The 24,131-nt window shown below is 38.8% G+C and overlaps 1 protein-coding gene across 1 annotated transcript in view; it reads right to left on the bottom strand.

The window, feature by feature from the left end:
* EFHC2 (EF-hand domain containing 2) overlaps window positions 1-24,131 on the bottom strand; it is a 193,733-nt gene that overhangs the window by 53,632 nt on the left and 115,970 nt on the right. Inside the window, 2 exon segments of the mRNA XM_067722738.1 lie at window positions 20,968-21,098; window positions 23,727-23,923. Of these exon segments, the coding sequence (XP_067578839.1) occupies window positions 20,968-21,098; window positions 23,727-23,923 (328 nt within the window).

Here is a 24,131-nt window from a genome sequence, read left to right as displayed (position 1 = left end):
TAGTTCAAAATAAAAGGGTTTAAAGCAAAACAAAACAAAAACAACTCTGAAAGGCCAACCCAAGCAGCAAAGGAACACTGCAGTGGGGGAAGAAAGTCCAGTTTAAGATGAGCTTAAAAAACATAAAAGGAAATAATCCACCATGAGTGAGAGCCAGCAGATGTAACAGAAGGAGTAGTACCCCATGAATTTGGGACAACAGTACAAAAATCAGTAATGGACTATGAAATTATTACGTTTAAAATTACAAAACAGATTAAAAAATAGAGAAACCATAAGAAAAGAACATAGATGCCATGGAAAATAACAGAAACATTTAAAACATACATGAGTGCATGTACACACATACACACCCGCACACACAACTAAATAGCACTTAAGGAACTGGAAGGTAAAGTCACTTAATCAATGAACTGGATGACGGATTTAAGGAAAATTCCAAGAATGCAGCACAGAATAAAAAATCAATGAAAAGAATGAATGAGAGGTTAAAAGACATGGAAAACAGAGAGAAGTTTGACAAGTAGTTAAGAGGAAAACAGAAAACAGCTTGAGAGTTTGAGAAGAAAGACAGAGAGAATGGACAAGAGATTTGAAGAGATAATGGCTGAGAATAATTGTCAAATTGAAGAATTACAAATAGTTCCAAGATACACTGTAATGAAACTGCAGGGCACCAAAAACAAAGAAAAAGGCAACCAGAGAGGAAAAAAAAGGCATATGACTACAAAGGAACGACTATATTAATAAGAGACTTACCAACAACCACAATGGAGGGCAGAAGACAACAGAATAATATCTTCAAAAGGTCAAGGGAAAATAACTATAAATCTAGAATTATCTACCCAGTTAAACTTCAAAAGTAAGAGAAAAAATACATTTCAGAAAATAAGTTTATTCATTCCCAGAGTTACAAAGCAAGTCTCAATAAATATCAAAGAATTGGTATCATGCAAACCATATTATCCAACTAAATGTAACAAAAAGAGAAAAAAGAACTATAAAGCTAATGTCATACACATCTGGAAATTTAAAAACAAACAAATAATTGGCCAATTTTAGGAAATATTTACACAGGAAGGACAAAAAACACTAAACACACTAAAGCCAAAGTAGTATTTACAAGGCAAATTAAGCCTCAAGTGCATTTCTTAGAAAATAAAGACTGATAATGAGTGAAACAAATGTCCAAGTCAAGAAATTAGAAAATAAACACAGAGAAAATAGAAAGAAGGACGTAATAAAAATAAAAGTAGGAATTAATAAAATAGAAGTTAAAGGTAAAAATTGGGGGGGGATTAACAAATTGAAATCTGGTTCTTTTTAAAATTAATCAAATAACTCTAGTAAAATTGACTTAAAAAAACAGAAAAGGCACAAATCAACAGTAATAGGGCTTAAAAAGGTGATAAATTTAAAAAATTAGACGAAATGGAAAAGTTTCTAGAAAATATTTATAATTTTCAAAACCAACTCAAGAAAAAATAGAAATCTAGAATAGCATGTACTCTCCTTAGAGAAAGCGAACGATTAGTTAAAAAATCCACCCACAGAAAAAGAAGGAATGGCTATATGGTTTTACACGCAACTTCTACAAAACCTTCAGAGAACTAATAATACCTACTTTTTATAGAGAGTGAATGTTCTGAAACTTATTTTATAAGACTATTATAAAACACTGATATCTAAACTGGACAAAGACAGTATGAGAAAGTAAAAGTATAGGTCTGTTTCCTATATGAACAAAGATGGGAAAATCCTAAATAGAATACCTGCATCTACCAAAAAACCTATGACCTTAATGGTGAAATATTAGAAATACCTCTTTTAAAATCAGGAAGAAGATAAGGATCCCTGCTATTACTACTTATCTTACATATTACATTGCAGCTGTTAGCCAAAATATTATAATAAGAAAAATAGAAAGAAATCATATAGATTAAAAGGGAAGAAGCAGGTCTGTCATTATTTACAGTTTATATGATACGGTCCAAAATAATACCCAAAAGACACTACATATTCTGAGGACTCAAGAGGGAAAATGAGACCAGCATACAAAAAATAAAATACAAAAATCAATAGCATTCATATACACCAGCAACAACCAACTGGAAAATGTAATTCTAAAATTAAAAGGCAATATTTGCAATGACAACAAAACTGTATAGTATTATAAAACAAGATACACTATATTCAAAGATGGGAAGTCTCTATTTCATAGTGACAGCAGTTCTGCCCCCTAGTTAGTCTATAAATTCAACACAATTCCAGTCAAAATCCAATCTGGCTTTTTAAAGAACTAGAAAGTGGTCATAAAATTGATATGGAAAATTAAAAGCCTAAGAATAGTCAGAAGAAGAAAAATTAGAACCCTGCTCTATATCACAACTTATGATGCCATAGTAACAAATTAAAACAGGTGGTACTAGCCTATGGCTAGACAAGTAGACAAATTTAACAAAATAGAGAGCTTAGAAACAGATTCATATGGATATGGGACTATGAAATATGTCAGATGTGTCAATACAAACCACTGGGGAAAAAAGGATAGACTTAATGCATGGTGCTGGAACAACTGGAAATTCATATGGTATTCATAATTTCTTAAAGAGGATGCAAAATTCACTAACTATAATGGAAAAAGGCCCATAAATTCATCTACAGTTAAAAATTTAAACTTCCACATGACAAAAGACACAATACAGGAAGTGAATAGAGAAGCCAGACATAGAATACATCTGCAATGCACATAACCAAGAGAGGACTTGCATGCAAAATGTATCAAGAACAAAGACTTTAAAAAAGACTTAAATCTCAACAAAAAAATGAGCAATGTGCAAAGGATGAAAATATAAATTGATGCTTCCACTTTCTAAGAAAAATTTAACAATCCTTAGTGAAGTTGAAGATACAGCTTATAGCCTAGCAATTCTACTTCTAGGCTCCTATTCTAGAGAATCCACAGAGACATGCACAAGGATGTTCCCTTGCAGCTGTCTGTAATAGCAAAATGGCTGTTCATAAGTACAGGAGACTGAAGAATGATCCCCAAAGATATCAGGTCCTAATCTCCGGAACCCGTGAATGTGACTCTACGTGGAAAAAGGGTCTTTGCTGATGTGATTAATTTAAGATCTTGAAATAGATTACCCGAGATTATCCTGGATTATCCAGGTGGGCCTTAACAGCCATCACATGTATCCTTACGAGAGAGAGAGATTTCTCTCATGCACGCACGCACGCACGCACGCACACACGAGGAGGAAGCGATGTGAAGGCAAAGACAGAGGTTGGAGTAATACCACAAGCCGAGGACTGCCAGCAGCCACAGAAACTGAAGAAGAAGGGATCAGATTCTCCTAGAGGCAGCATCACCCTGCCAACTCCTTTATTTCAGCCCAGTGATACTGATTTGGGACTTCTGGCCTCTAGAACTGTGAGAGAATAAACTTCTGTTGTTTTAAGCCACCTAGTTTGCTTTTGTTACGGTAGCCACAGAAAACTAACATAATAAGAAATTGGTAAACTGTAGTTTATTCATAAAATGAAATACTATAAAACAATGAGAATAAATAAACCAGAGCTACATGTATTGACATGGAAATAACTCAAAATCATACGTTGATCGAAAATAGCAAGTCACAAAAGGATACAGTGTTTACCATTATGTACATTTTTAAATGCACAAATGATATTGTAAATTGTTTATGGATACATATATATGTGGAAAAAAATAAGCATGGGTATTATATATACATTTTGATACTGGTAAGGGAAAGAGATGCTGAGGGAGCAGGCATTAGCTGTATATCCACTTCTTACTTAATTTTTAAAAAAAGAGATAAAAAGAAAATGTAGAAAAAATGTTAACTTTTATTAATTCTGGGTAGTGGGTATATAGTGTCTTTCAGCACATTTTGGTATAGTTAAAATTTTAGTAATTACACTTCCATTTAAGTTTTGAAAGAGAAAATATCAGATTTGGAATCAAACAGATTTAGGTCTGAATCCCAGCTCTGCCCCGTGACCTTGAGCTGATTAATGAGTCTGCCTTGCAGGGTTATTTGAAGGATGAGACGAGTTTTATATAATTGTCTAATACAACCTCAAAGACTAATAGCAAAGTGTTCCAGGTGGGAAAAGACTGAGGCCTATGAGAAAGCCTAGTCCTGATGGCCAGGAGAATTATATACAGCATTGTTTCCAAAATTGTTTGATCGAGCAGCACCACACCGCTGAAAAGTTTTTGAGCAGTCACCCTCAATTTACCACTTAACAGTAATATGCTTATGCTATTGTACTTTTATATATAATAAAAGATATGCAAAACAATTTAAAGGGCTAAATGAAGATAAATGTAAATCATGGGAAAATAAATATGAATAATGGAAAAGACCATTTTCCATCAGAATGGAAAATAACAGATAGATCATCAATCCAGCCTCTTCCTTTTACAAGTAAGGAAATGAAATCCCAACAGGTAAAGTGACCTGGTCACCATTACAGGCACAGAACTCATTCTGTGAGGCTTCATGAAAATACAGGCAAAAACTCTAAACAAAATTTTCACAGATTAAATACAACAACTATAAAAGGGAAAACAACATCATGACCAAGTGAAATTTATCCCAGAAATGCAAGTTTTAACATTTGAAAAATCAATCAATGTAAGTTATTAAATTAACAAACTAAAACAAAAAACTAATCCGATCATTTCGACAGATGCAGAAAAAGGACTTGACAAAATCTAACACTCAACGACATAGGAATAACAAGGAACTTCCGCAACCTGATAAAAGACAATTACCAAAAACTCTTAACTAACATTACACCTAATGTTAAAAGATTAAATGCCTTCCCCCTAATTTTAGGAACAAGAGAATGATGTCAAATGAATCCAGTTTGGAAATAAAGAAGTATAACTGCCTTTATTCTCAGATGACATGACTGTCAATATAAAAAACCTGATGGAATAAAAAAGAAAGCTATTAGGACAAACAGGTGAGTTCAGCAATGTATCAGGATATAAGATCAATACACAAATATCAATCCTATTTATATATACTAGCAATATACAATTGGAAATTAAAATTAAAAACAATACAATTTACAAAAGCATCAAAAATATGAAATGTTCAGGGATAAATCTGACAAGAGATGTGCAAGCCCTGTACCCTGAAAACTATAAAGTATGTCTGAGACAAATTAAATTCCAAATAAATGGAGAGATACACCATGTTCATGAGTCAGAAGACTCAATGTTGTCCACAAGTTTATCTATAGATTTAATGCTATTGCAGTCAAAATCCCAGCAGGGCTTGTTATATAAATTGACAGGCTGATTCCAAAGTACCAAAGGAAATACAACAACCTAGTATAGCCAAAATAACTTTGAAAGAGAAGAACAAAGTTGGAGAACTAATACTACCTGATTTCAACATTTATTATAGAGATACATTAATCAAGAAAGAGTGGTATCAGTGACGAGACGGACAGATCAATGGAACAGAACAGAAAAAGGCTCATCATATATGGACACTGATTTTCAACAATAGTTCTAAGGCAATTCAGTGGAGAAATGATAGTGTTTCTTTCAACAAACGGTGCTGAAAAAATGCATATCTACATATAAACGAACAAATAAAACTTCAATCCTTATTTCACACCACAAACAAAAAATTAACTTAAAGTGAATCATAGACCTGATTGTAAAACTATAATGCCTCTAGAAGAAAACTTCTGTGACCTTGAATTAGTCAAAGATTTCTTAGATCTAATTCCAAAATCATGATCCATAAAAGTAAATATTGATAAATTGAACTTAATCAGAATTTAAACCTTTTTCTCTTCAAAAGATACTTTTTTAAGGGAATAAAATCACAAGCCACAGACAAATATATTTGGCAAGCATATATCTGATAAGGGACTTGTATCCAGAATAAATAAAGAACTCACAAAACAGGAACAAGAAAACAAAAAACTCAAAAAATGTTTGGGAAAAAGACCTGAAATCTCCTCTGGCTTCACCAAAGATTTATGGATGGCAAAGCAGCTCATGAAAATATGTTTAACATCATTAATCATTAGGAAAACTCAAGTAAAAACAACAATGAAATACTACTACTCATCTATTAGGATGGCTAAAATTAAACAAATGGACCATACCACGTGTGGTAAGCATGTAGAGGAATTGGAACTCTCAAAGACTCTTGGTAAAAATGAAGATGATACAATCACTTTAAAAAAACAATTTGGGAAGTAAAAAGCTGAAGAAACTGAAAAATCAACAATTCTTCTTAGATCCATCTGAGAAGGGAGGTCACTGGGCAAACCACTGTCCCTCAAATAGACACTCAGATACAGAGAATCATGACTTATCAGAGCAGAAACCCACAAGCAGAAACCTCGGTGGGAACCAGTAGCAGGGTAGGAAAATCTGAACTGTAACTGATGAATTTCTGGAGGCTCCATGTGGACAAATCTAAGAGATAAAAATTCCTGGGGAGGCCAGTCATCAAGGGAGCCCCAAACTTGTGTGAGCTTTATCTCCAGGAGCTTTACCAGGTTCTCACAGTGAATATCAAGGAAAAATTCTCTCTGGCTTCTGGCCGGAGAGGAGAAAAGTGACCAGTTTGAAATATGCAAGAGCATTCTGTTCTTCTTAACAACGCCTGCCTTCAAGGGAAACCATTTTACCAATGGGGTTTTATCAGAGCCTAACCCACCTGGGGAAAGGGAAATACTCAACTCCAGCCCCCTCGAGCCTTACACATAAGGGAAAGGAAATACCCAAATCTAGCCCCCTCCGGCCATCCTATCCCACCTAGAGGGGTAAGGGAGGAAACTAAAAGGTACTTATGAAGTTTACAGTTGAGGGACACAGGCACACTAAAAAGACTGAAGCCTAATCATAGCGATAGAGAACACTTCTCCCCCGACACCTTACCACCACATCACCAAAGGCTTATTTACCAGAGTTTCTTTTATCTAGTACATCATGTCTGGTTTCAGCAAAGAGTTAAAAGGCATACTAAAAGGCAAAAAACATAGTTTGAAGAGACAGAGCAAGCATCAGAACCAGACTCAGATATGGCAGGGATGTTGTAATTGTCAGTCTGCAAATTTAAAACGACTATGATTAACATGCTAAGGGCTCTAATGCAAAAAGTAGACAGCATGTAAGAATAGATGGATAACAGAGAGATGGAAATTCTAAGAAATAATCAAGAAGAAATGGTAGATCTCAAAAACACTACCAGAAATGAAGAATGCCTTTGATGGGCTCATTAGTATATAGCTGAGGAAAGCATCTCTGCATCTGAGGATAGAAACATCAATAGAAATGTCCAAAACTGAAAAACAAAGAGAAAAAAGACTTAAAAAATGGAACAGAATATCCGAGAACTTCTGGAAAACTACAAAAAGTTATAGCATATGTGTAATGGGAATACCAGAAGGAGAGGAAAGAGAGAAAGGGACAGCAGAAATACGTGAAGCAATACGAATGAAAATTTCCCCAAATTAATGTCAGACACCAACCATGGATCCAGGAGCCCAGCGAACACCAGGCAGGATAAATGCTCCCCCGAAATTACACCTAGGCACATCATATTTAATCTGTAGAAAGTCAAAGATAAAGAAAAAAAATCTTGAAAGAAGTCAAAGGGAAAAAAATACCTTATCTATAGACGGGCAAAGATAAGAATTACATCCTATTTCTCCTCAAAAACCATGCAGGCAAGAAGAGGGTGATGTGAAATATTTAAAGTGTTGAGAGAAAAAAAACCAAGCTAGAATTCTGTATCCTGTGAAACTATCCCTCAAAAGTGAAGGAGAAATAAAAATTTTCTCAGACAAACACATACTGAGGGAATTTGTTGCCAGTAGACCTGCCCTCCAAGAAATGTTTAAAAGAAGTTCTTCAGAAAGAAGGAAATTGATATAGATCAGAAACTTGTATCTATATAAAGAAAGAGCATTAGGGATTGTTAGGGAGTTTGGGATTGACGTGTACACACTGCCATATTTAAAATGGAGGGCTTCCCTGGTGGCGCAGTGGTTGAGAGTCCTCATGCTGATGCAAGGGACGTGGGTTCGTGCCCTGGTCCGGGAAGATCCCACATGCCGTGGAGCGGCTGGGCCTGTGAGCCATGGCCGCTGAGCCTGCGCGTCCGGAGCCTATGCTCCGCAATGGGAGAGGCCACAACAGCGAAAGGCCCGCGTACTGCAAAAAATAAATAAATTAAAATGGATAAGGACCTACTGTATAGCACAGGGGTCTCTATTCAGTATTACATAACAACCTAAATGGGAAAATAATTTGAAAAAGAATAGATACATGTATATGTATAACTGAATCACTTTGCTGTACACCTGAAAACTATCACGACATTGTTAATCAACTATACTCCAATATAAAAGAAAAAGTTTAAAAAAAGAAAGAGCATTAGAGAAGGAATAAGTAAGTCGATAAAAAACTTATTTTTCTTAAGTGATCTAACATATATAATTTGTTCAAAATAATAGCAACAATGTATTCAATTACGTGCATATACATGTATATGAACATATAGATGCTTCTGTATAAGTGAAATGAATGACCGTGATGTTATTATAAGGTTTCCTCACTATTCATGAAGTGGTATAGTGCTATTTAAAAGTGGACTTGGAATAACTGTAAACGTGTACAGGATTGCAAACTCTGGGGCAACCACTAAAAAAGATGCCATTTATAATGGCACCCAAAGTATGAAATATCCAGGGGAAAATGTAAAAAAGATGTAAAAAACACCTCTAAAACAACAACAAAAAATACCAGTTTGGTAGTTTCTCAAAAAGTGAAACATATGCCTACCGTATGGTCCACACATTCCACTCCTAGGTATTTACTCAAAAGAAAGCATTATTCCTGTGGGGGTGGGGGGGGGTGTGTGAGGGGGCAGGTGTGATGGAACTGTTCTGTATCTTTATTGCGGTGGCAGTTGCACAACTCTAGGAATTTGTCACAATCATAGAATTGTACACCAAAAAGAGTGAATGTAAATTTAAAAATAAATTAGTGCCTAAAAAAATCAAATGTGTTCTTGGAAAATGAGACCACATCTTCTTCTTCGGATGTAAAACGTATCTAAATTCACAAAAGCCTCCACCCCCACCTCACCTGGCTCAGTTCGGGTAGAAGAAGGAAATTTTACTACTATTATTCCAGATGGAAGGTACACATACTAAGAATTATTTCTTTACTTTTTTTCCCCAACCCAGCATATTCTGTGTTCTAACTGATGTGGAGGTCTTTTCACAAGAGCAACTTCCAAGATGTGGCACAGGATTTCTCCACCTCTGCAGTTAAAGAACTGGGAAGCCAGGACTCTGAGGCACTAAAAGACATCAGACTGTTTCTCAAAAAATTAAAAATCCAATGCTTAATTTGAGGGCTGCATATTTTCCGTATTCTAATTCCCCAAAATGTGTTGGTGCACGCTGCTTCAGTTAATATTGTTGTTTAACAAATTACCCTAAAAATCAAGTGCTTAAAGCAACTCTTTTGTTATGTTCATGAATTCTGTGGGTCAGGAATTCCGACAGGGCACAGAAGAAGGTCTGGAATTTCAACTTGGGTGATTCTGTAACTGGGGGCTTGAATTATGTGAAGGTGTCTTTGCTCATAAATCCAGTGCATGGCAAGGGCCATCAGCTGAGATTTCAGTTTGGGCTGTCACTTGAATTACCATCTACAAGTGGTTTCTCCATGTAGCTTGGGCTTCTTCATAGCATGGCAACCTCAAGGTGGTAGAACTTCTTACACGGTAGTACAGGGTTCCAAAAGTAAGTGTCAGGTCATACAATGTAGAAGCTGCATCATCTTTTCTGAACTGGCCTCAGTTGTCTCACACAGCATCACTTCTGTCGCATTCTATTGGTTACAAGTGAAGCACAAAGCCTCTCAAGATTCAAAGGGAAATGGCATAGACCCCACCTCTCCGTGGAACGAGTGTCAAGTTCACATGTTGGACACTGCTGCAGCCATCTTTGAAAAATACAGTCTGTTATACATGTGTAGTATACAGTTTCCTTCAGTTAACAAGATCATTGGTATCTAGCATTCCTCAGTTAACTGGGATATTAATGTAGTGAGAATATTTCAATCCTCAAGAAGTGGGAATGTACTACATAAGGAAATTGGTGGAGGTATAAAAGATCAACATTTCAGTTTCTTTTGCAAAGGAGAATTTGCAATTTTAATAGTCAAAACTAAGTCACAGAACAAGAAGAAAATGAATGGGGAAGACACTGTCACTAATTTAATAAAAATTTGAAAAAAATTTTAAACTCTTCCATTTCAAAATTATATTTTAAAGCTCTGGAATTGTTTTACTTCAATATAAAATATTCTGGCTTATAATAGAAAACTTTGGAATAAGCATTTTAAGAATTTAAGTAAAATAAACCTGCATGCTGATCCCACAGCATATATAAAATTTAATTTGAGATGAATCATAGACTTAAAAGTAAAAGCTAAAATCATAAAGCTATTAGAGAAAAACATAGGAGTCTATCTTGGTGACTTTGAGGCAGCCAAAGACATCTTAGGCAGAAAGCAATAACCTTAAAAGAAAAGACTGACAATTTGGACTTCATCAAAATTTAAAATATATACAGTATTCATCAAAGGACACCACTGAGAAAGTGAATAGGAAAGCCAGAGACTGGGAGAAAAACATTCGCAAAACGTGTATCTGACAAATGACTTGTATCCAGGAAATATAAAGAATTCCAACAACTCAATAATAATACAACAAACAACCAATAAAAATTGGCAAAAGATCTGAAAAGACACTTCACACACACACAAAATACAAACAGCCAATAAACACATGAAAAAAAGTGCTCAACATCATGGGTTGTCACGAAAATGCAAATTTAACTACAATGGGATAGTACTACATGTCTACTAGATTGCTTAAATTAAAAAGCCTAATAATAGCAAATGTTGGCAAGATTGTGAAGCAGTTAGAACCCTTGTACGTTGTTAGGGGAAATGTAAACTGGTATAACCTCTTTTGGTAAAAGGTCTGCCAGTTTCTTAAAAAAACTAAACATACACCTATGTGCTAGCAATTCCGTTCATAGTTATGTAACCAAGAGAAAGAAAATTATGTTCACAAAAATATTTGTACAAAAATGTTCAGAGCAGGTTTATTTATATTAGCCAAAAGTTGGAAGTAACCCAGGTGTCTATCAGCAGGGGAAAGAATAAACAAATTGTGGTATTCTCATATAATGGAACACTACTCAGCAATATGAAGGAATGAATTACTGATACAGTCAACAATATGGATAATTCTCAAAATCATACTTAATAAGAGAATCCACAAAAGAATATATGCTGTATAATTTCATTTATATGAAATTCTAGAACAGGGAAAAAGCCATTTACTGTGAAAAAAATCAGAAAAGTGGCTGCCCCTTGAATGGGGGATGTGGGCAGGGACTGACTAGGATGGGGTGTGAGGGAACTTTCTGGGTGACGGTAATGTTGTACATCTTAATAGGGATTTGTGTTGCACAGGTGTATGCATTTGTCAAAATTAAGCAAATGTATACTTAAGGTTGATGCATTTTATTGAATATAAATTTTACATCAAAAGGAAAAAATGTAAATAAATGGTAAGCATGCTGATATACTTAGAGGGAAGTAATTGATGTCTGTGATTTTCTTTGAAATGCACCAAAGTTAAGATGGATTGATGGATGGAGAGAGGGGTGTATGAATGGAGAGATGCATGATAAAGCAAATACTAGTAAAATATTAATGATTCAATCTAAGTGGGGAAAATAAATGGGTAAGAGTTTGTTGCTAATTTGACAAGAATTTGAAAATTATAAAAATGATTCCATCCCCAATTTAATTGCGAAGCTCTGGAATTCTGTAACATAAATATAAAATATTATGGCCCATAATAAAAGAATTTTAAGTAAGCACATTAAAATTATTTGACTCTAATCAATAATCAGAGTAGAGCATCAAGTGGAACAACTCATACCCTGCTCTATGATTATGAGACTCTTGACTTCTGCTCTAAGCATTCTGCCAGCATTTGTCATTAGCTCTTTCTGGAAGCTGAAGCAAGAAACAAAAAATGCTCAGTGCTCTTTGCCCAGGCTTTTTGGTTTTATTTGCTTGAGCTTTATTTATCTTTTTAATTTTTTTTCTACAATTGCTCATTGTTAAAAAAAAAATCAAAGAATGAGGCAGCTTCGTGTGCAGCCTGCTAGGACTTCTTCAAAGGATACACAATCCCTGAAATATTTATATAAATATACATGCACATATAACCTTTAGACTTTTGGCATAAATAGGATCATATTATACAGACTTCTGAATTTTGCTTTATCTACAAAACAGCATGATATATATATGGTAGCCATTAGTGCTGTTTACCTAACATCTGGTTTCCCTCTTTCCTCTGAACATATGGGTGGAGCCACGTGACTAGTACTGGCCAATGAATTGAGAGTGTAAGTGATATGTATTTCTTGCCAGCTGAGACTTATTGGGCTTGACCCTCCAAAGCTCTCTTCTCTCTCTGGTATATTCAAGGTAGTGGCTGTTCTGTCAGATTCAGTCCCTGAGTGGCTACTGTGAACAAAGCTCCCTCTGACAACAACAATGGATACACAGAGTAAACAAGAAATAACCTTTGTTGATTTAGTTCCCTGAGACTTGGGGGTTAGTTATTACTGCAGCATTACTTAACCAATCCTGACTAACACATTGAACATTTTCTCAAGTATGCATATTTGGCCTGTCTCATTCTTTCTAATGGCTAAATAGTACAGTCTTAAACCAAAGCAGTAGAATTTATCCAACTACTCCCCTATTGTTGGACATTTGATTTTTCCAAATTTTTGCTATTACAAAGCTTGCTGCGATAAATATTGTGTGTGCGCGCACACACACACACACACACACACACACACACACACATATCTATTACAATCCACTTGTCAAATTTTTTCTGAGTAAAAAGTTTCTAAACGTGCAATGACTAGGTAAAAGGGTCTAAGCATTAGATACTGCCAATTGCCCTCTAAAATGCTGAACCAATTTAAACTCCTATCAATAGAAAATGAAAGTACCTGTTATCCCACATGCTCATCTGGAGCCAGTTATGTTATTCTTTTTAAATGTCACCAATACAATAGATGGAAATATTTCATTGTTGTTTCAGCTTGCGTGATTATTGGGCTTCTTTTCATAGGTTTAAAGGCTGTTTGTATTGCTTCTGAGAATTGTTTATTCCTGTCCTTAACCCATTTTTGTCTGTTGGTTTTACAGTTTTTCATAAATCCTTAATGTCAATCCCCTGGTTCTTATACTGGTTGTAAATATTTTCTCTCAGTCTGTCCCTTGTCTTTTAAATTTGTTTACAGTATTTTTTGCCTAGAGAAATAGAAAATTTTCCTGTAGTCAATACAGTCAACTTTTCCTTTATGGTTTTTGGAAACTGTGCCCTACCTACCACAAAATTAAAATGTATTAAATGTTTCCTAATCAATTATCACTAAAACCTTTATTATTAATCCATTCATTGTCCACTGAATTGAGGATTTCTCTGCACCTTATAATAAAGTCCATAAAAATGAACCTTTTACGGGCTCTATACTCTGTTTCACTGGTATTTTAGTTTAATCCTCTATCAGTATATTACAGTGTTTTCAAATATCTATAAACTACATAAATTCTAGTATCTTGACTGTAATATTCTTCCTTTTCAACATTTTTTTCAATCCCTGATTTTTCTTGAGGGACCTCAAAATCAATGAGCCAATTTCTCTCCCCTAACCCTGCAAAACAAAACCAAATCTAACAACAGCAACAACAAAAACCCACATCGTAAATTCTGATTAGACTTGCTTCAAATCTAGATTAATTTGGACAGATTAGAATTTTTAAAATAGTGTCTTCCCATTCAGAGATATGATAAAATTTTGAAATTGTATTCATTTTAGTCTTACACATTTCTTGTCCAATTTATTCCCAGGTATTTCATAATTTTGTTGCTATAGTGAATAGTACCCCCCATTGCATAATATTTCCTGTTTATTACTAGTAAAACTATTGCTTTTTATGTAGTTTTCTTGTATTTAGCTACTTTCCTAAATATTCTTAATATTTCTAATCATTTTGAAATTGAGTCTTTTGGATTTTTAGATATAAAATCACACTTGGGTTCTAATTTAAAAATCAGTCTCCAGTTCTATTTTGGGCTATTTACACAATTGGTTCCTAAATGCCTATTTCCAATATACCTAGGGTACAAAATAATGGAATTTTATGGCTGGAAGGGACCTTAAAATTATCTAATCCAAGGGTTACCTCGTCAAGTACCTTCTGGGATATGCAGGCAAGATAAATGGGAGAAGGTATAGGACAATAAGCAATTGTAGAGACTGGGGAAGAGTGCAGAGACCAGGTACAGTCTGAGGCAGACAGTTGCCACTCACCCCCAACTGACAGTTGACATGGGGAAATGTAGGCCCAGTTTCTATTTTTCAAGAGGAGAGAGAAATACAGACTTTTATGTTTAAACTCTTAATTTTAAAAAACATTAAACAAAAACCAAACAAAACACGATTGCCAGCTATCAATCCATGAACTTGAAAGTAATCCAATGCCTTCACTGAGGGCAATTTAAACTCAGAAAGGCGTGTCAGAGATTGCAAAAGTAGTGGAATATAGGGGAGGAGGAGTCTGTATTTTGTTTAGCTGCCCGGGTGGATCAGAACAGTATTTGCGAAGTGCTAAAACCAGGCAAGTGTTTTGCTTGGTTTGTTTACAGACAAGGAGTTCAGTTCCTAATGTTGACATTTTACGTCCCCTGTTTGGCTCATCTTGGCTTGGATTTGCCGTCATAGCAAATGAAGAGGGTACCTTTTAAATCGCCCATCTATATTTGGGGAAATTACCATGTTATTTTCTCCGTCACCCCAACATGGAAGTCAGAGCTCAATTTCCCAGGCTTCCTTGCAGTTAGAAACATGCTGGTGATCCAGGCTCTGCCAATCGGGGAAGCTTACATGAGACCTTGACTTGGAAGGGATTAACAAGAGAAAACCAGCTAGGCGTGGCCACCTTTGGTGTCAGAGGGGTCCAGCTTTCAGCGGTAGCAAAGGACACAAGGTTGCCAAAAGTAGTGGCAGTGATGGTTGTGGTAAAATCAAGTTCTTGGCAGCAGCGCAAATGTAGCAACGAGTGTGGGTGGTGCAGTAGGAACAGAGGCCATTTTCTCATCAGACAAGTTCTACAGCCCAGTTCTGGGCACTGTTCCTAGAACTGAGCCTCAAGCTTGTTGCTCCAGCCCTTCCAAAGATACTGTGAACCACCCAGGATCCTTTTTAAAAATTCCTTTTCTGCTTAACTAGCCAGAGAGGATTCTGCTTTTTAAAAACTAAGCCCTCACCAGTACAAACAACACCATCAGGCAGTGACAGAATCAAATCAAAGATCTCGGTCTCTTTGATTCCCAGGCCAGCATTTTTTCTATGACATCACATTTATTTATATTTAATGCTTTTAGGAAGGTTCAAAATGCTGTTTTCAAAAATGTATGCTGAGGCTCGTATCTCAAAGATATGGTATGGACACTGTCAAAGTGTCTATTTGGTTCAAGATGAGAGTACATGTTTGAGTGCTTTTGGAATTTGTCTTGGTTTTTCCTTCTGTTCACATAGATTCATAGACTAGTGGCTTCCTTAAAAGATGTTAGTTAGGCTTACAATAAAAACACCAATGTACACAGAGTTTTTCAAAAAAAGATAGAGCAAAACCACATAAAAGGAGAGATAACTGTCTGAGATAAATCAGGATGAGATCATTACAATTTTCTGAGCACTAAATTTATAATCTTCTTCCTTGAAGTAAAGGACAGTAACGGGGTGGATTATATTAATGTTTCCCAACCTTGGTCCACCAACGGTGATGTTTATTTTCCACCTTCATGGCCTCCAAGTTTTTAAAGGGCTTCTTCCAACCTCATTTATTAAAGAATGCTTTCAATGACCTCATCAAGAGTAAATACAGAACTTACTGAAATATCGAAAACAGGACATAGATTCCTACTACTATTTTCAGTGACTATTTCAAACTATTCCAACTATTGGGATAAAGGGTTTTCATTTTCTAGTGTCCGCTACGCACTACAGTGTGCTACAATAAGAACTTAACATACGTCATCAGATTTATTCATCACAACAGCTCTATGCAGTAGGTATTATTACCATCCCCATTTTGTAGGTGAAAACATTGCTCAGCAACTTACTCAAGGCCACCAAGCTGCCGAACGGCAGAGCTGAGATTTGGATGCAAGCCTACAAGTCTAAAATTGAATCTGTTTACTACATTATACTACCTCTCTCAGGAAGAATTTTAAGTTTACAAGAACGAAAATTTCCTCGAGGCTGTAAATCTTGGAATTTATTACATCGACGCTCACAGGAAATCTCCTGATCCCACAGTTGATAATGGGGGTCTGAGGAAGAATGGTGTAATAATTCACTACATTCACTGAGGCCTGAGACACGGGGTGCTCGAGGTATCTAGGAAAGACTCCAGGGTGAACCGGGCATGTGCCCTGCCCTTGGAAAAGAGGTGAGCACTGAGCACACAGAAAACCAAAATACATGCAGGCTACATGGGGCGGGTGTCATCTCTGATGGAGAGATCAAGGCTCGGGGAGGTGGCCGGAGGGAGGGGCTGGCCACGTCTTCCCTGGCACAGGGCCCTCGCTGCTGCTGTCGCCTAGGGTTCTGAGTCCAGGGCCCCCATCAGGAAGCCTCACCCTGCCCATGTTCCCAACTGCACGAAACACTAGCCCTGCCAAGCCTAGTCCCTGCCTGGCTCCCTGCTGAAACCTGCCCGTCAGGTATCGAGGCTCTGAGAAAGGCTCTCTGCACTTTCTTCGATAACAATTCATGGCTGTCACAGGCCAATCTGACAGACCGTGAAAAAAGTGTCCCAGAGAAATAGGTCCAGCCTAGAGGCAGAGCCAGCTAGCCCCACAAGGCAGAAGAGAAACACTCCCTCCCAAAACTGCCCTCTGTTTCCACCTGCCCCTGCATTCCTTCAGGTCAATTTTGAGGCAAATATCTCAGGAAGGCCCACAAGTTAATCCAGTAATCCATTATCAACCACGGCACCTTATGCAGAGATAGTTTATTAGCTCCTGCCCGCAAGGTTTCCCTGAGAAGCGGTGCAAATCTCTGAGGAGAAAGAAAATGCCCGGGGCTTGGACTGCGGCCCAAAGCAGCAAGCCTGAGCTCTGAGGTGCCAGGTACATACTGAGAGGGCCAGGTATGTAAGCAGGGGAGAAAATGAGGGCCACAGAGGTGAAGCCCAGAGGCCTACACTGCAGTCCTGCCTCTGCCCGCCCACTCTACTACTTCGATGCACAAATTTGAAAAGGGAACATTTTACAAGTGTATTCATAAACCTACAGAATGTTTCACAATGTCAGCGCCTAGAAGGGGCCTTAGAGACCATTATATGGACCGAAGAGTGAGGTGTAGGTAGGTGAAGTGAGTTGCCCAAGTCACTTGACTTGGGAGAGTCGGGACTAGCTCTCCCTGACTTCCCTACAGTCAGAGACAGATTTCCCTTCCCCAGAGCAAGGTAATCAATTATTTACTTGTTTGATGCAAACTTTAGACAGAATGTTCCTTGGGAAATAGGACCATTCATTAAATTATTCAACGAACACCTACTGTACTTGGCGGGAGCCAATTGTGGAGGCAGGGAAATAAGCGAATAACTCAACACGGGCTACCAGTGGATAATACAGGAAAAGCATTTAGCACGATGTATGGTCCACAGTAAGTGCTCAATAAACGGTGACTTCTCCAAAAGAATAATTCGAGTGAGATGGAAATAAGGGAAGAGATGGAGGCAAGGGTCAGATCATGACCAAACTCACATGAAACACTAAAAGGTTGGGATTTACCCTAGAGCAAAGGAACGACACGATCAGATTTTAGGGAGGTCACTCTGGCACAGCTTTGGAGGATGAGTGTTAAGACGAGGAGTCCAGGTGAACAGATGAAAAGCTGAACTGCAACAGTGAAGCTAGAGATGGAGAGAGGTAGTTTAAGAAGTGCAATTTCAAGAGGGTGGGAGAGGTCAAGATAGGGGAAAGACAAGGTAGACCCTGGCCCAGGCCCTGGGGACAAGTATGGTGGCCTTTACCAAGACAGGGTCCCCGGCTACAACTTTATGGGAAAGAAAAAGAGGTCAATTTAGGGAAAGTTATTTGGGGATGCCTTAGGGACATCCAAAGGGGAGATGTCTCGGAGGCATTCGTACTTCCAGATTTATAATTCAGGAAAACGGTCTGAGCAGGAGGAACTAAATGGAGAACTCAGCCTTTAGCTGACAGCCAAAGCAGTGGGGGCTGGATAAAATGCAGCCACTCAACAAATATTCACACCCAGGCACTGTGAAAAGTGATAAACTTAAAGCAAAAAACAAGAAAGAGAAGGTCCTTGCCCTCAAAGAGGTTACGTTCTGGTGAGAGGAGCTAGAATATACACTCATACATACTTACAGAAATAAAAGAACAATATTAGCTAGTAAAAGCTCCAAGCACAGAATTAAATTAGGATGTGGTGTGATCGCAACTGACTATGTACTTTCTTTGCCTTTGCCCAGGAAAGAACGTGAAGAGCAAAAAAGAGGGCTGAAGACCATGACCCACAGATGGCGCAGTGCCCGACACCAAGCATATCACACGGACCAGGACCTCTTGACGCCTCTTCTGCACTCTCATCTGGAGACAGAACCCCCAAGAATAATCCTAGCATCTCATTATTCCATTCAGGAACTGTGATATGTAGTGAGCCCAGCACGAGGTGCCAGGTTTAGGGCAGTGAACAGGGCTGTCGAGGACCCTGCTCCTCAGAAAGCTCACATTCTAATAGGAGAAGACACACCCAGGCACACACACACTTAAATAAACTTAACTGCAAGTTGTGCTAAGTGCTATGAAAGATATAAACAAGGGGCTAAGAAAAACAGTGAGTGATCTACTTTAGGTAGACTAGAAAGAAATCCCCTGGGAGGAAGCAGCATCTACAATGAGTCCCAGGGTTTGCCGCGAAAAGGATGGTGGTGTGGACGTTCTGAGCAGAGAGAACTGCGTGTGCATAGGCTTGGAGGAGGGAAAGAGCTTGACGTGTTTGAGAAAGCAAGTGACTGACGGTCAGCAAGGCCAGAGGACAGAGCTGGAGGAAAAGAAGTGATGACACTGGAAATCCAGAGTTGCATCGCTCAAGGCCCTGCCGGCTGCAATAAAACGTTTGCATCTTATTGGAAGCCACTGAAGGGTTTTTCAGACCAGGTACAGCCTGATCTGATTTCTGTCTTAAGGAATTTCTGGCCAGGAGAGGGCCTAAATATTGGGAGCTAGTTTTTTCTGATCATCTTTCTGAGCCTTGAGGTCACCCTGCAATCACACAGTGTGGCCATCCTTTATTCCGCCCACAATTAGGGTCAGGCCGCAAAGCAACTTTTCCTCCTTGGATCTCCTGCCTGGCCTAAGTGCTTCCCCCAAAGCCCCATAAACTTACTAAAGTGTTTCCAATAGACACTGCTAGAGTACTAGGAGAATGGACGCTTTTGTAAAAGAACACAAAATAATAAAACGAAACCACTCCCTCATTTCTGATGGAAATTTGCTTTCCCCTCCACTGCTTTCCATTAGTCCATGGCCTGAGCAATTGTCTCTGCTCTTTACCCTGTCTCCATTATTTTCCAAGAGGCCATGAACATGTGTACTGCTATGAACAATAACAAAGAACTATAAATTCTTATTGATCCCAGAAGCTCGGGAATTCTAAACAATAAAAATATGTCCTCTGACTGCTGCTCTCAAAAGAATATTTTGGAGGCACAGAAGAGGTTTGTTGAAATAACAAATGAGCTCTGGGGACACTCTGGGCCAAATGGAGGGCTCGGGTCACCAGGTATTGATGCAACAGGCAACTTCAGACACAAAGTTAGAAAGACCTCCCTGCCACCCTCTCCTGGGTTCACGTCTTCATTTCTCAGCCACATCTTGACTGTATCAAGCTGAGTTTCCTATGTAGCTTTCAGCCACTATTGTTTTTAGGAGCCAGCATTCTCAGCCTAAAGAGAAAGTCCCCTTTGTCCTCCATCTGTGATTTAATTTACATTCTCCTGAACGCTCCATTCACTTTGTTTTCAGGCTAAGAAGTCTCACAATTGTACCAGACCCTGAATTTGAATTTCCCTGTGTTTCTGCTGTTTGGAAATTTGCCTAGGTCAGTCACTGGACAGTCCTAGAATTCAGCTTAACCTTAGAGAAAATCTTTATTGTTCATGATTTCTCATAATACTTCTAACCTCTGTCATATATTTTCCCCTTGATTTCTACATTTTTGTGTCTTTCAAGATACATACGTGTGTGAGCGCACATACACACAGATGCATACATAGCACCTTTCCTCTGATAACTGCCGAACTTTCCACTATCTTTTCCAACTGGATCGCATTCCTAAGGAGATGTCCCTCCTAGATTCCTCAGATTTCAGAGGGGTGCTCTTAGCTGCACTGCTTTCAGCCTTTCTCATTCAGATGCAGCCTTCCTGGCATTCCCCTGATCCTTCAATGCCCCGCATGATTCATAAGACAATGTGCCCAACTGACTTACTATGCCTTTGCCTCTCTGTTCTCCCCTAGGAACTTCTTTTATATGCAAATGCATAAAATTTACTAGAAATGGGCAAAACTTGACCACAAAGTAATACGAATGTAAAGAAATACCAATTCCTAGTAAAAAAAAAAAGTATGTAGGGAATTAATGAAGAAAGAAACACTAGGGAAGAAATTGTTCTTTCTGTTCTTTGGACAATCTTGAGGAGAAAACAGATTACTGCTAGCAGAATATGGCTTACCTGAATGTATTATAAGCCACCATCTTCGTGTGCATGCAATCAGCAGCTGTAAACACCTGCTTGAGATCTCTGCATTGTGATTCTTCTTGTTTTATCTTTTGTAGGGCAAGTTCAATGTTGCTCATAAGAAACTGGAAAGGAGAAGAGAAAGGTATTTAAGATAGGGAGTCCAATCTTCCTGGTGGCCAGCAAAGAGACTTCATACTGTGAACCTTGACTTAGCTGGCTATGTCTTTCCATAGAGACCAACACAGAGAAGACATGACCAGATTTCTTCAGCTATGGCTCTAGGACAAGAAGCGACATTAGCACAGGGCCAGATCTGAGAGAAATGCACTTAAGGGACAGTGCGCCACAGGAATCAGAAAAGAACCACTACTCCGACCTCAGCCTCCTCCCTTTAACCCTTAGACATTGACCCAACATGTTGGGAGACCCTAATGGAGAGCATGGGGATTCAAAATTGAATAAATGGACCCCCATCTTCCCCAGATCTTTAGAGTGCGCCCCCAGAACTGTCAGCCACCAGGTGATACACGCACGGCAGTCCCCTTACACTCACTCTCCAGGCAGCCCCCAGTTCCTGTCTCCTACACTGTGATTTGGCTTCTGACTCTGTAAGAATACTTCTTATTCAGTCCACTAAAGCATAAGCTTGTAAATAACTACAGCAAAGAACTAGAAAAGGAGAAGACTAAATACAAAAAGAAAAACATTGATGGTAACTTAGAATAAAGTTCATCTCTGCCCCGGGAAGGGGGAGGCATTCCCTCCCTTTTTTGCATTTCCTTTAATCTGTTTCCATGATAGGATCTATTAGCTCTTTTGAAAAGACTCCTCGGACTGATATTAATCTTTCTCTGCTTAGAATGTCTTTGTTAAGGGTAGTTTTAAGATAATGCAGTTTTCACTTGGGATGCTGATACTAGATAATGTCCTACCCTGCTTTTATCTTTCTGAAAGGAGAAGAGCCCTTTATGTCTCATATATACATGAGATATATGTGTGCGTGTGTGTCTGTGTGTGTGTGTGTGTATTCATGCTATATATTTTTTATATTAAAGTACAGGTTTGCACTGTGTTTGCAAATGGAGCTCTAGTTACAATAGCTGTTGTAAATTGTACACCGACTGAGCTTGCTATGGGGCACACAGAGATAAGCACTCAAAACATTTTCGCATCCAGTCTTCATAGTAACTCTCTGAAATAGGCACTGTTGGTACTCCCATTTTACAGATGTGGAAAACAAAGCTCAGGGAAGATACACGTCTAAGGCCCCTCAGCTTTTAAGGAGTCAGGTTTCCTAGCCAAGCCTGCTGGTCTCCAGGAATCTAACTGCCCTATTATTGAGTCTCTCACCTGACTTCAGTGCTTTTGAAGAGCTACCGGCTCTTGGTGTCACGCTAACCCAAGTTCCTAACGCTGCAAATGAAGAGATGGTGTGGCAGCCCCAGAGGGCGCTGCCCAGGCCTGCCCTCAAGAGGGACCACGCAGAGAAGAGCACTGTTAGCGGACAGCCCCCAGCTGCTGCACCTTCGTGATCACTGCAGCGCTGCAGAGACCCCACGGAGGCCACACTCTCCCCAGACTCTTACCATCCAGTGACTGAGCAGAAAGGAGGCACCAGAGCTGGGCCATTCCTGCCTGACATGGCATTTCTCTGATAGCTAGTTTGCTCCAGGGCTCCCCATTGGTCTGGTGCAGACTTTCTCAGAGCTATGCTGTGTCTGAGGCTCTTCCCACCCCATTCTTCTTCCTTCCCTCTCCTTTCTCAGGGATCAGACCGACATCCCAGTCTCCCCACCTACTCCTGTTCCCTCCCCCTTTATCCTTCATACGCATTTCCCCCAAGACATCTCTCGCATGTCTAAGTCTGTCTTGGTATCTGCTTCTCAGAGGACCCAAACTGATCCGGGTAACGTGCTATACACAGTGAGACTGATGTTAGCAACTTACCCCGAGCATTTTACATATAAATGAAACGGAACTGGTACTACATCTATATAAATGGCACATAAATATTATTATTTTCAGGCAGACTTTTTAAATACATCATTTCTAGATAGATTCTTCAATAGTAGGCAATGGTTCTGAAATATACGTGTTTGCACACCAGACTAGTCCACACTTAAAAATCAAGATTTTGTCAACATGTTATTTTTACTGGACGGCACTGCCATAATGGAACTTTTAGTGATAGTACCCACGTGCCATACTATTGCAAATGAAAAAACTCTTGGCGCTCACTGTTGCCAATTTGTCCTTGGATTCCCATTTAGGCCTCAGGTGGCTCCTGTTATGGGAAGCTGCAATCCCAGCAACTATCAGGTTCCCTTGGGGTTTCTGTTTGTTTAGGTCTTGGCCTTCTCTGCAGGCCTGTGCCAATTAACTGGGACAGCACAGTGTGTGGTACCAGATTGTCTTCCTTTCCGATCATTGCTGAATTTTTTTCTGAAAACATTGTTAGTGTCAGCAGAAAACCCAGGAAACTTGATTCAACCTTGGGCCTGCCTCCTGCCTGTGCCTGGCATCCATGATGCTGGGCAGTGGAAAACCCAGCATATAAACAGAGGAGACCAGGCCCTGGCCTCTGTGACGGGACCTGTGGCCAAGTCGTGCAGATCCATTATTCATGCCCACATGTGTGAAAGCACAATGTAAAACTGGTGGCGAGATGAAGAAGAAAAGGCCTGGAGTAAGAAAAACACAGACTGCAGAGTGCTGAGAGGTGAGTCAAGAATTATACCAAGTGAGTTCACCTTATCTGAATTCCTCTCCATGTAGTTTAAGGTATACACATCAGCACTGACCAAAAGAAATAGGTAGCCATTCACGTTCACTTTGGCTCCAACATATAGCTCCTCAGCCTTGATATATTCTGAGAGTTTACTTTTAAAGACTTCTTGTCCAGGCTTCTTAACACGAATTCTTTTTAAGAACATCCCACCAGTATTCCCTATAGAAAAAGAGAAAAAAAGTTAATGAGTAGGTCTTGTTCTTAAAAGAACCGTACAGGGCTTCCCTGGTGGCGCAGTGGTTAACAATCCGCCTGCCAATGCAGGGGACACGGGTTCGAGCCCTGGTCCGGGAAGATTCCACATGCCGTGGAGCAACTAAGCCCGTGCGCCACAACTACTGAGCCTGCGCTCTAGAGCCCGCGAGTC

This window comes from Pseudorca crassidens, chromosome X, assembly GCF_039906515.1.
Source record: "Pseudorca crassidens isolate mPseCra1 chromosome X, mPseCra1.hap1, whole genome shotgun sequence".
NCBI lineage: Eukaryota > Metazoa > Chordata > Mammalia > Artiodactyla > Delphinidae > Pseudorca > Pseudorca crassidens.
The sequence above is the reverse complement of the archived record's forward strand: the minus strand, read 5'-3'. Positions and strand labels throughout refer to the sequence as shown.